Here is a 10,811-nt window from a genome sequence, read left to right on the forward strand (position 1 = left end):
GAGCGTGTCTCAGGGCGTTTCGTTTCGTCTCCACTTGGACTCGTCGACGGAAAAGCTTCCATTTCAGATACACGTCTCGCACAGTCCAGCTTAACTCAATTGCCATCGCACAGGAGATTAAATACACACACACACACACACATCGTTCTCTGTAGCTACTACTACTAGCAAGCACAGGGCCTGTTCTTGAGCATCTCTGTCGCTGCTAGGACCTTGGACAGCGCCGAGTCGGTGCTGCTGTCCCTGCTGCGCGCCTCTGCGCTGATGTGCGTAGCCGCGGCTGCGTCGACGAGCGAGGTCGAGATTGACGGTCGGCGATGCATGCTCGCCCATTGGGCCTGCTCCAGGTCGCCTGCAGCAGGCACTTCTCCCTCCATTCCCTTCATCTCGACCTGCACCTCGTCTGGTGCGGTCCAGTGCAGCAGCGCCAGCGCAGCCTCGAGTCGCGAGAGACCCTCGAGGAGCGCGGGCCGGCCGAGGGTAAAAGTGAGGCGAAACGTGCCCGTGTGTGGGTGCCGGTAATTGGAGCCGGGGGTGATGCTGACTTTGTTCTCGAGCGCCTTTGCCCACAGCGCACCCTCACGCTCCTCCTGCGCCAGCTCGTGGCCGTCGACCTGGTCAGGCAGGAAGCGTTCGAGGTCGACAAGGACAAAGTGGCCTGCATTCGTCGGCGTATAGCCGATCGAGTGGTGGCGACACCACCGTGTCACAAGGTCATACGCCTGCGCCATGCGTGCGCGATTGGTGGCCACAAAGTCGCGGTGGAAGCCCTCGTCGTGGATAATGGCGGCGAACAGGGCGTCGGCGGGCGACGAGACCATGTAGAGCTTCGACGTGGCCTTCATCGCACGGATCAGGTCTCTGTGCGTGTGTGTGTCGGACATCAGTCAACTCGACCTTCCAGGAACATCGGAGAGAAGTGAGGAGACTCACTCATTGTTCTGGCTCACAAATGTGCCGATTCGGAAGCCGTTGAGGCCAAAGTCCTTGCTGGCCGAGCTGAGGACGTGGAGGCGCGCAGGGTGGCAGCCTGCCTCGACGGCCCAGTCGATGGAGAGGGCCGAGATGAAGGGCTGTGTGGGCTGCTCGTCGCTGTGGCTTTCAAACGTCGAGAGGGCGTAGATCTACAGACCGTCATTGAAATCAGCCTCTCGCACACCAGCATACAACAAAAAGGCACAGTGCACTCACTTCGTCAAAGACCAGATGCAGGTCGTGCTTCTCTGCAAAGCTGCCGTACTCGACGAGCGCGCTGCGGGTGTAGCAGCGACCGACGGGGTTGTTTGGGTTGCACACGACGACGGCGCGGATCTGCTGGCCGGGGTGCTGTTCGAGCCAGGCACGCTGCGTAGCCTCAAACCCGCGCAGCGCCGTGGCGCCCTCGAAGCTCGCTGCCTCGGTGCCGTCGCCCATGTCGCTGTAGACGGGCACGCACTCGACATTGCTGCGGCAGCTCAGGTCGGCCTCGAAGCCGTTGTAGTAGGGTGCGGCGATGAGGACGCCGTCGTGTGCGTCGGCGAGGTGCTCAAAGACCTGGTCGAGCAGCGAGCCGCAGCCCGGGCCGGTCAGCAGCTGGTCGGGCGTGACGGGCTTGATGGGGCTGAATGCGGGCGAATTGTAGTGCTTGCAAAAGGCCCTAAACAGGCGCGTCGAGCCAAAGAGCGACGTACCGTAGGTCAGGTCACTGGGGTGGAGCTCGAGGTGCCGGTGGAAAAAGTCGAGGAGCTCGGCCTCCATGAGGTAGTTGTTGGCGATGCCCATGTTGACGATGCCGCCCGGGTTGCGCGTGGCGCAGAAGCAGTCGCAGAGGATGCGGTCAAAGATGCTCCAGAACGGCGTCACCTTGTCGCGGTGTGCGCTTCCACGGCTGGACAGCGCCGGCTTGCGAAGCGTGCCCGGGGCCTCTCTCCTCCTCGTCGCCGTCATGGTGCTGAGGAGCGAAGAGGCAGGCGAGGAGGGAGCAACGCCCAGCGCGGGGCACCCATTGACAGGAAAGCAGGCGGGCGCGCAGCTCATTCTGGTAACGAAACGGAGCTGCGAAGATAACGGAGGAGGGTGTAAAGATAGAAGGAGTAGGAGGAGGAGGGGGGACGGGGAAGGTGCTCGACGGGACCCCTTATCGCCCGCACACGCCCGTCGCTGCTGCAGCTGCAGCTGCTGCTACTGACTCGTTCACACCCTGAAGGGGGCGCAGGCGTCGCCCAAAATTTTGCGGTCTGTGCGCGGCGCGTATTTTTCATCGGCGGCGCCGACCCCCGCGGCCCGAGGCCCGTTTGGGTCAAAGATACACGCATGCTTACATAAGCACGTACCACGCGAGCAAAGTCTCCTCCATCGCGACCTTTGGCCTCGTCGCTCGTCGTCGAGAGAAGAAACAGATCGACGCTCCAGCGACACATCCACAGCCCAGCACAGCCATGGCGTCGGTGAGTGGCAGCAGCCGGTACCATACTGCTGTACCTGGTTTGAGAGAGGGAGAGAAGGTTGCTGACAGTGACGTGCGTAATTTTCAGTTCCAGCCTGTCAACCCGAAGCCGTTTCTGCAGCTGCAGACGGGCAAGCCCGTCGTTGTGCGTCTCAAGTGGGGCGGCATGGAGTACAAGGGCTTCCTCGTGAGCACCGACAACTACATGAACCTCCAGGTGAGTGATCGTCGCAGACACTAGCTTATTGAACTTGGCTCGATCGATGGATGGATGGATGGGTGGTCGGATTGTTGGAAGATCGAGTGCAGAAGGGCTTGACTGACACGAGACTTTCCCTCAGCTGGCAAACACGGAAGAGTTCAAGGACGGCAAGCCGAACGGCAAGCTCGGCGAGGTCTTTGTCCGGTGCAACAATGTCCTGTACCTCCGCGAGGTCAATGACGACGACGCAGATGCCGACGCCGACGAGGCAAAATGAGGATTCATAGACGTATCGGAGACCTCGCCTTGCGGGCCAAAAAACCTTGTACCATTATAGCAATCACGACGCACGCACGAGCCTACTTTAGAGAGAGGGAGAGAGAAAAGGAAAGAGAGAGCGGAGAAAAGGAACGCAAGAGGTGACATTGAGAGAGTGAGGGAGCACCAGAAACAGAGTATCTACCGAGAGAGTGAGGGAGGCAGAATCTACCGAGAGAGAGGGAGGGCAGAAACTACCGAGAGAGGGAGGGCAGAAATTACCGAGAGAGAGAGGGAGGACAGAATCTAAGGCTGTGCGGACCAGGCATCATTGAGGACAGAGAAGACGGCGCCGCCCAGCAGCCTTTCTTCGAGACTGTTGTTGCGGGGCGTGAGCTGTGAAAGTGAAGTTTGTGCACTCTGTCAGACTTGAAGTGAACGGTTGAGGAGAGAGAGAGACAAAGACTGACCTTGTCGGGATGCAGCTTGCCAATGGCCTTCATGTAGTTGCGCTTGACCTGGGCGTCGGTCACGAGCTCGTGCATGCCCACCTTCTTCCAGCCGAGGCCGTCCCAGACGACGTCCTGGAGGCTGGCAAGCAGGGCGCGCACGTTTGCCTCCTTGCCGCCCTTCCAGGCCAGGATGCGGGCATCGACGCCGTCGCGGAGCGCATGCTTTGCCGCCTCCTCGGCCGCCGTCGCTGCATTCTCGGCACGGATGCGCGCGCGCGCAGACTCTTCGGCCTTTGCCACGGCGCGCGCCGTCGCGCGGTCCACCTTTTGGCGGACGACGTCCTTGTGCTGCACGCCCGCCGCCTGCGCGCCGCCCTCCGAGGCAGCGGCAGGCTGGAGCATCTTCTGGCACCGCTTGGCGCCCTCCTGCGCCGCTCGGAGATTCGTCACGCCCGTCGTGCCGCTGCTGCCCTCTTCCTTTTCGTAGCGCTCCAGGAGCGTCCAGACGCTCCGCGCCGTGTCCCACTGCTCGAGCATCTCCTCGGCCTGGGCGCGCCGCAGGAGTGCCTTTGCATAGCCGTCTCGCAGGTTGACCTCCTGCGCCAGCGCACCCGGCAGCGGCGCCTCTCCCGAGGGCCTGTAGAGCGTAAAGGGCGACTTGCCCCCGGCAACAATGAGGACGAGGACATCCTTGGTGTCGGCCAGGACCGCGCGAGCATCGCCGTTCTTGAGCCGTGCGTTGGCTCGGTTATTGAGCAGCGGCACGCGTCGCAGCGACTTTGGATGCGCGTCGAGGGCGTCGAGACCGGCGCTGTAGGCCGTCTCGGCCTCGCCGTAGGCGCCCTTCTTGAAGTGCTCGTTGCCTCGGGCCTTGTGCCTCTTTGACGATTCGACGGCGGCCGCGCCATCCTCTTCGATTGGACGCGCCGTCCGGGCTGCTGCTGCTGCTGCTGCTGCTTTTGCGGCCGGCGTCCTCCTCGCACCAGAGGCAGGAGCAGCTGCTGCAGCTGCTCCCGGTCGAGGCTTGCTGGCCTGCGGGCGAGCAGGAGCCGATGAAGAGGGAGGTGGAGCCTGAGGGTCCATATCCCAGAGATTGCGGGGAGCATCCTCGCGTGGACGACTGCCCTCGGGTCTAGCAGGGAGGAACGGAGGGGCCGGGGCCACCTCGTCGCCGTCATCGTCATCTCGGAAACTCGAGGTAGGGGCCGTTTCTCCTGACGGCTGCTTCTTCGGTCTGCTCTGCTCTTCTTCTTCTTCTTCAGCAGCCGCTGCAGCCTCTGCCTCGACCATCCAGCGCGGCTTGCCCTCCCACTCCTTGCGAGGCGTCGAGCGGCCGTCTCGGGAGGGCACGGCCCAGCGCCGGCTCTTTGCGCGCTCGCTGCCCGACGCCGGGCTGTTTCTCCCACTGCTGGCCGCCGAACTACCTTGGCCGTCGAGATTGTTGTTGTTGCGCTCCTCGAGCGCACGCTGAGCCTGTGCCTTTGCCGTCGTCCAAAAGGCATTGGCCTTGCTAAAGACGCTGGCGCCCAGCTCAGATGCTTGCGCATAGATCTGGTCCGCCTGCTTCTGCCAGTCGACCTGGCCATCCTCGGCCGCGTCTCTCTCGTCCTCCCGCCGCTTCCTCTCTGGGCCATTCCGTCCATTGCTGCTGGCTGGTGGACGCTGGGCGGCCTGCTCCCTTCGCTGGAGCCTCTCTGCGTATCGCCGGTCCTCCTGCTCCTGGCTCGAGTGCGACGGCCTCTCGGTGGCCTTTGATGAAGAAGAAGAGGCGAGCAGCTGCTCCAGGGCCGCCGACTCGTCGTTGCCCGTCCTCGCCAGCGCCTCACGAGCCTCAAATGGCGAGAAGCCCATCTCGACGACCTGGCCAATGATGTGCGGTGGCGGCGAGGCAGGCCGGGGCTGCGATGCTCCCGTCGCCATCGCTGTCGCCATCGCGGCTGGCTTGGCGCGTCCAGGCGGTCCACCGAGCGCTCCCAGGATACCGTCGTCGATGCCATCGTCGTAGTCATCGTCACCGAGCAGACCGGGACCTCTTGACAAACCCGTCTGGGCGGTCTTCATCGGGCCTTCTGACGGGCGCTCCGGTTCTTTTCTCCGTCCCCCTTCCCCTCCTCCTCCACCTCCTCCTCCAAGAGCCGAGCTCTGGGAATCGCCGGGATCTTCAAAGTCGGAAAAGTCAAACGGGTCCTTGCTCTTGGGCTGTGGGGCCGCCGCAGGTGGCGCTGCTGGGCTCGCCTTGCTTCTTGCTGCTGCTGCTGTTGGAGCGCGAGGGGTCGCTTTCTGCGATGTGAAGTCGTCGAAGTTAAAGAAGTCGTCGTTTGACTGGTTCTGCGAGACTGACGGAGACGGTCCTTTGCTGCATGATTCGAGCAAGGTTGTCATGTCAGCCATGGAACTTGCATTGTTAATTGTTCGCTCGATCATGCTCTCACCTGGCTGGCTGGCTGAAGCCGAGCGACTCGAGACCTGACCATGCATCACCGTTGGCCTTTTGCGACTGATTCGCTCGCGTCGGGTTCAGGAGGGAGTGGTTGTTGCTGCTGTTCCCCTGCAGTCTCTGAGCCATCGACAGGTTCGAATTTGCCTTTGGGGCAGAAGAAGAGCTCGCTCCTGCCCCAGATGTAGCCTGACCTCCTCCCCCACCGGCGGCACCGGCAAAGAGCGAGGAAAAGGCATCGCCCGTCTTGGCGGCGCTGGCCTGTGCCTGTGCCTGTGCCTTTGGTGCTTGGGACTGGCTGCTCAGCGAGTAGCCCATCGGCGGCGTGGGCGACGGCGACGGCGATGGCTTCTTCTGCGTCTGCGCGGCCGTGCTGGGCATGGACCTCGTCAGGGCATCGAAGCTGTACGTCGAGCTCTGGCCGGGGGCGCGGTAGGCCGGCGCCGCGGCGCCCTGCTGCCTCAACGGCGGGGCAGCGGGCTTCTTGTCCCAGTCTAGATCCAACAGGTCGTCCATCGTGGGCCTGCTGCTGCTGCCTCGACGAAGAACCACCGCAAGAAAAAGCCGGGGAAGAGAAAAGCAACGAAGCCAACGACGACGACGAGCAGCAGCAGCTCCTGAGCCAGCAAGCACAGCGCGCGCGTTTGTTGATCGGAAGAAGAATAAAGAGAAACAAAAAAAGACCAAAATGCATCAAAAGTCCAACATGTCGTGTCCGCGCCGAGCGACCAGCACGCGCGCTCGTCAATGCATGCACAGGGACAGGGACAGGGACAGGGACAGAGACAGGCACCGAGGGAACAAGGGAGTAGCGTGGGTGCATCGGCGATGGGCCGGGGCAGAGGAGGAGGAGTAGCGCTTGGCGGGCCTTTGTTGAGAGGACAAGACAGAGAAGGGGGTATTCGAGCTAGAGGCGCAGCAGCAGGAGGCGTCAGATCAGCCAATGGACGGCTGCCTCAGGCGCCCGCCTCGCTGCTGGTCCAGCTGCCACCAGACGAGCTGCGAAGGATGGCCGAAAGCCGGGGCATGCTGCCGCCCGCTGCTTCGAACAACAATATCGAGGACCTGGCGCAGATGACGCCCTCCGACATCGACGTCCTCGCTCGAAGCGTCGTAGCGCGCCGGCGGCGGGACCAGGAAGTGTTTGCGTGGCAAAAGCGCCTCATTGATGGAGATGATGGGAGGGAGGGCACCGTCGATCGTTCGACGCTCAAGAGAGCACTATGCCACTTGTCTTGCACCTCGTGGCTGCAGGTCCTCCAGGAGCGCCACCTCGCGCACCGATGCGCCTACCCGACATGCCCAAATGCTTCCAAGCGGCCGCCGCTCTCGGCTGCATCGACGAGCCTCCTACCGATGGATGCGCCTCGCTACCGAATCTCGCTGGCCAAGCGCACGATCTCGAGGGATGACCGCGACGATGCCGGGGGTGAAAACGGCTATTGCGGGAAAAGTTGCTGGCGGAGGGGAGAGTGGGTCACCCGATGGGTCCTGACGGACGCGGGCGGCGAGGCGAGGGGCCAAGAGGCAGCAGCTCCCTTGTCGTTCTCCTCCTCCTCCTCGTCGTCGTCATCAAAGAGCGGCGTCCAGAGCTTGAATCCAAAGATGGGTCAGTGGACTTCTTCGACGGCGGACGCGGCTCCCATCCTCGACGGCGCAGCGGGTGGAGGTGGTCGGTGGGAGGAGATGATCAGACAGTCAAATGGCGCTGGGAGAGAGCCGGAGCCAGATGAGGAGGCGGCGTGGAGGAGCATCGATCTGATGGAAGACATGGAGGATCGAGGTGAGGTGGATCGACTGCCAGACGACAAGGTGCAGGATCGTCAGCCAGCAAGAGCATTAGACGCCGTATCACCTCCTTCGAAGACAACTTCTTCACCAACAACTTTGGCGGCGACCAAGCCAAAGGCTCAAGAAAAGGGAGTTGATCGGTCAAAAGTCATGGCCAAGTCACCAACGGGTCAGCCTGTCGCTGCTGCCAAGAGGGGCAGTCCAGCGGGCCCAACGCAGAACCAACTGGCGGCCTTGCTCGATTCCCTGACCATCTATGAGCGTCCACCAGGCGGGCTAGCTACCGTGCCTGCCTCGACAGCTGAGACAGGAGGAGAGGAGGGCGGTGGGAAAGACGAGAAGCAAAAGCAGCTGGCTCCGGTGGCCCCACACGGCAACGTCGAGGACGACGAGGACGACCATGAGGAAGCAGAAGAGGAACCGCTCAGCGAAGAGGAGCTCGCACGGCGAGCAGAGATTGACATGATGTTTGAGCTCGGCCTGCAGGCGATGGAGCAGGAGAAGCAAAGGGGCACCTGGCAAGACTGACGGACAGGCCAAGCAAGTCGGTGTGAATAAAACGTTAGCAACGGTGCATCTTCTATCGTCGACGCTTCACGGTGCCTCTTCTCCCGTCCTTCGAGGCGTCTTTTCGTGGCCCAAGCGCGCACGCGCTCTCTTTCATTCTCTTGCTTTCCAGTGTTTCTCGTCTGCAATTTTATTCTCCACTTCTTCCGCGCGCGCCAGTCACATCCGACGACTTCTCTTACTGCTACTATTCCAACAACTACTGATCACTAGACAGACACGATGAACATGTCCCGATCTCCCGCGCTCCGTTCGGCGTCGTCGTCGCTCGTCGCAGCCGGCAGCAGGGGTGCCCAGCGACGTGTCGTACTCGCCTCTCTCGCGCCTGCTCCTTCTCTGACCCAGGGCGGCAGTGCCCGTGCGGTGCCTGCGACATCAGTCGCCGCCACGGGCCTTGCGAGGCCGAGCTGGGCGACGCGCGCCTTCCACTGCTCGCCCGTCGCGCTGAGCAGAGACACAAACTGGGTCGACAAGGGCGACATGACGTACAAGGAGCTCAAGCCCATCACCCAGGCACCCACCGGCCAGGAGACGATCATCGACGTCCGCGAGCCCGACGAGGTGCAGGCCGGCATGATCCCCTCGGCCGTCAATGTGCCCCTGTCGGCGTTTGCAAAGGCCTTTGACAAAAACGGCGGCGTCGACTTTGAAAAGGACTTTGCCTTTCCTCGGCCCGCCTTTGACGACAAGGTCGTATTCTACTGCCGCTCGGGCAAGCGCAGTCAGCAGGCCCTCGAGCTGGCGCGCAAGAACGGCTGGTGGAAGTGCGTCTTTCTCTCTCTCTCTCTCTCTCTCTCTTACTCATCCCACTGAATCAAAACTGACACACTTTCCATATTGAAACAGCTCGCGCAACTACAGGGGCTCCTGGCTCGACTGGGTCCAGCAGGAGGATGCTCGCAAACAGTGATGTTACTGTACTTCCTAAAATTGAGATCCTAAAAAGAGATACATGGGGTGGATGTTACATCTATTCGGCCTTGCTCTTGCCCGAAGCGCTGCCCGCGCCCACGCCGAGCTCCTTCATCTCCCTCTCGCGCTTCTGGTCGGCCTCGATGCGCTCGCTGCGCTCGAGCCACCACTCGGAGGCCTGCATCAGCACGACGCCAGCGAGGAGGAGCATGACGATGGTGTTGCCGGCGGCGAGGATGCGCAGCGCGCTCTCGCGCTCGTCGGCCGAGAGCGGGTAGCCGAGCGGGGTGCCCTCGGCCTGCTCCCGAGTCATGAAGCCGGCGTCGACGCGGGACTTGATGTAGTTTTCGCGCTGGGTGCGGATCGAGCTGCGCAGGATCAGCGACTCGTTGCTCGGATCCGACAGCAGCCGGATGTTGGGCACTTGCACGCCACCATACATGCCAATCGAGCCCATGAGGAGCGCTGGCAGGACAAACACATATCAGGGCCGGTCAGCGCAAAAGTTGAATCAAAGTGAAAAGAGGCAGTGGAAAACACACCCAGGCTGGCGCCGTCGAACCACTTGGCCATCTCTGTCCACCGGTGCAGCTTGGCCAGCAGGCCCATGATGCCCAGGCCAATCATGCCGTGGAGCAGCGCCGAGATGGCCGTGGGGCCATTGTAGAGCGTCAGGTAGAAGCGCTCGGCGGCGTCGACGTCGCGCGGCCCGTATTCGGTGTACAGGAGCGGAAAGTCGTAGATGGATGTGATGAAGAGGACGCCGTAGAGGAACGCGACCGAGACAATGACAAAGCCCGTTCGGAAGCCCATGTTCTGTCTCGTCTCACGGTGATGGAAGAGAGTGAGTGTTTTATGTTTGTCGAGGTCCAGGCTTTCTTCTCGTTGGAGAAAGCGCCAGAGATTGGAGACAGCTTCGTGCACGTGCCTCTTATCTTCCCACTGGCTCTTTCAGCTACGGTACCTTTGCCCGACACCTTGACAGTCTGATCGTTGCCATGAACAGAGTATAGAGGGATGGAAAAGGTATTGCTTTCCTAGGAGCCCAAAAGCCATTCTCACGGCCGCATTCCTCTGTCTGAGACTGTGGACATCAGACGAGGCGCCTGAGCAAAGGCTGGCTGCCAGAAAGAAAGATGAAAGCTAGCCACACGCGTCTGTGCCGATGTTCTGTGGCTACCGGCGCGCGGGCCAGAGGTCCTTTTTTGTAAATTGGTGCAGCACTAGCCCTACCCCGAAGCCGGGCGTCCATTTTGGATTTGGGGCCTTGCGTCACTAAGAGCGAGACGGCGAGGCTACGACCGCGCTCACCTCTGCGTGTCATTCTCTCATACACACACACTCTCTCTCTCTTGCGCGCACTCACTCACTCACTCACCCACTCTCTCGACGCCCTTACCCTGCTTCTGCCCTACGTCGGTCCCTCGGTCCTCGTTCGCTGCCCCCTTTGTCGCCAGATCAGATTGGATGTGCATTGCCGGGCGGGACTGGCGAACAGTGACTGCCCTCTCGTCCCTTTCCCCGCGCGACACAGCGTCGCGGGCGGGCCAACGAGGCTCGTGCGGTCAAGTGCACTGTCGAGCTTAGTCCTCCCATCTGGCAATTCAGCGGTGTATCAACGCAGAGCCACCCGTTCGACCATCGCCAAGGACAGATAGTATTCCATGGGGCGGCTCACATTTTGAATTGGTCGCAACCTCAAAGCAAAGGAATAGGCCCGCGCGACACGCCCAATGGCCCCGGGCCAGGGCCAACCAGGCTCGTCTC

General features: G+C 61.8%; 6 protein-coding genes across 6 annotated transcripts; 3 read left to right on the forward strand and 3 right to left on the reverse strand.

Annotated features, from left to right (window-relative positions):
- Positions 1-77: 77 nt before the first annotated feature.
- FA10DRAFT_264665 (PLP-dependent transferase) lies at positions 78-2,169 on the reverse strand. The gene is made up of 3 exons (XM_025520742.1): positions 1,192-2,169; positions 934-1,124; positions 78-861 (listed from the first exon to the last, which is right to left on the reverse strand). The coding sequence occupies exons 1-3, from the start codon at positions 2,014-2,016 to the stop codon at positions 165-167; spliced, it is 1,713 nt and encodes a 570-aa protein (XP_025381272.1). The 5' UTR covers positions 2,017-2,169; the 3' UTR covers positions 78-164.
- FA10DRAFT_274186 (putative small nuclear ribonucleo protein F) lies at positions 2,110-2,904 on the forward strand (the record flags this gene model as incomplete). Its single annotated transcript, XM_025523206.1, has 3 exons — positions 2,110-2,426; positions 2,514-2,642; positions 2,767-2,904. Exons 1-3 carry the CDS (start codon positions 2,418-2,420, stop codon positions 2,902-2,904), a joined length of 276 nt encoding a protein of 91 aa, XP_025381273.1. The 5' UTR covers positions 2,110-2,417.
- A 131-nt stretch (positions 2,905-3,035) lies between these two features.
- On the reverse strand, positions 3,036-6,425 carry FA10DRAFT_264667 (hypothetical protein). Its single transcript, XM_025520743.1, has 3 exons — positions 5,770-6,425; positions 3,356-5,693; positions 3,036-3,281 (listed from the first exon to the last, which is right to left on the reverse strand). The coding sequence occupies exons 1-3, from the start codon at positions 6,288-6,290 to the stop codon at positions 3,192-3,194; spliced, it is 2,949 nt and encodes a 982-aa protein (XP_025381274.1). The 5' UTR covers positions 6,291-6,425; the 3' UTR covers positions 3,036-3,191.
- A 54-nt stretch (positions 6,426-6,479) lies between these two features.
- On the forward strand, positions 6,480-8,280 carry FA10DRAFT_264668 (hypothetical protein). The gene has a single exon (XM_025520744.1). It carries the CDS (start codon positions 6,783-6,785, stop codon positions 8,091-8,093), a length of 1,311 nt encoding a protein of 436 aa, XP_025381275.1. The 5' UTR covers positions 6,480-6,782; the 3' UTR covers positions 8,094-8,280.
- FA10DRAFT_264669 (Rhodanese-like protein) lies at positions 8,273-9,294 on the forward strand. Its single transcript, XM_025520745.1, has 2 exons — positions 8,273-8,896; positions 8,979-9,294. The coding sequence occupies exons 1-2, from the start codon at positions 8,361-8,363 to the stop codon at positions 9,040-9,042; spliced, it is 600 nt and encodes a 199-aa protein (XP_025381276.1). The 5' UTR covers positions 8,273-8,360; the 3' UTR covers positions 9,043-9,294.
- On the reverse strand, positions 8,985-10,048 carry FA10DRAFT_264670 (hypothetical protein). The gene is made up of 2 exons (XM_025520746.1): positions 9,587-10,048; positions 8,985-9,509 (listed from the first exon to the last, which is right to left on the reverse strand). Exons 1-2 carry the CDS (start codon positions 9,855-9,857, stop codon positions 9,103-9,105), a joined length of 678 nt encoding a protein of 225 aa, XP_025381277.1. The 5' UTR covers positions 9,858-10,048; the 3' UTR covers positions 8,985-9,102.
- Positions 10,049-10,811: the final 763 nt, after the last annotated feature.

Source organism: Acaromyces ingoldii, assembly GCF_003144295.1.
Source record: "Acaromyces ingoldii strain MCA 4198 unplaced genomic scaffold FA10scaffold_1, whole genome shotgun sequence".
Lineage (NCBI taxonomy): Eukaryota > Fungi > Basidiomycota > Exobasidiomycetes > Exobasidiales > Cryptobasidiaceae > Acaromyces > Acaromyces ingoldii.

Bases quoted from the DNA above. Each gene is read 5' to 3' on its own strand.
- FA10DRAFT_264668 (XM_025520744.1), top strand. From the start codon at position 6,783: ATGGCCGAAAGCCGGGGCATGCTGCCGCCCGCTGCTTCGAACAACAAT.
- FA10DRAFT_264665 (XM_025520742.1), bottom strand. From the start codon at position 2,016: ATGAGCTGCGCGCCCGCCTGCTTTCCTGTCAATGGGTGCCCCGCGCTG. The intron at 1,125-1,191 runs GTGAGTGCACTG...GACGGTCTGTAG, and splicing joins TGCATCTGGTCTTTGACGAA to ATCTACGCCCTCTCGACGTT. The intron at 862-933 runs GTGAGTCTCCTC...ACACACGCACAG, and splicing joins TTTGTGAGCCAGAACAATGA to AGACCTGATCCGTGCGATGA.
- FA10DRAFT_264667 (XM_025520743.1), bottom strand. From the start codon at position 6,290: ATGGACGACCTGTTGGATCTAGACTGGGACAAGAAGCCCGCTGCCCCG. The intron at 5,694-5,769 runs GTGAGAGCATGA...CGAATCATGCAG, and splicing joins GGCTTCAGCCAGCCAGCCAG to CAAAGGACCGTCTCCGTCAG. The intron at 3,282-3,355 runs GTCAGTCTTTGT...TCACTTTCACAG, and splicing joins GCAAGCTGCATCCCGACAAG to CTCACGCCCCGCAACAACAG.
- FA10DRAFT_264670 (XM_025520746.1), bottom strand. From the start codon at position 9,857: ATGGGCTTCCGAACGGGCTTTGTCATTGTCTCGGTCGCGTTCCTCTAC. The intron at 9,510-9,586 runs GTGTGTTTTCCA...TTGTCCTGCCAG, and splicing joins GTTCGACGGCGCCAGCCTGG to CGCTCCTCATGGGCTCGATT.
- FA10DRAFT_264669 (XM_025520745.1), top strand. From the start codon at position 8,361: ATGTCCCGATCTCCCGCGCTCCGTTCGGCGTCGTCGTCGCTCGTCGCA. The intron at 8,897-8,978 runs GTGCGTCTTTCT...ATATTGAAACAG, and splicing joins CGCAAGAACGGCTGGTGGAA to CTCGCGCAACTACAGGGGCT.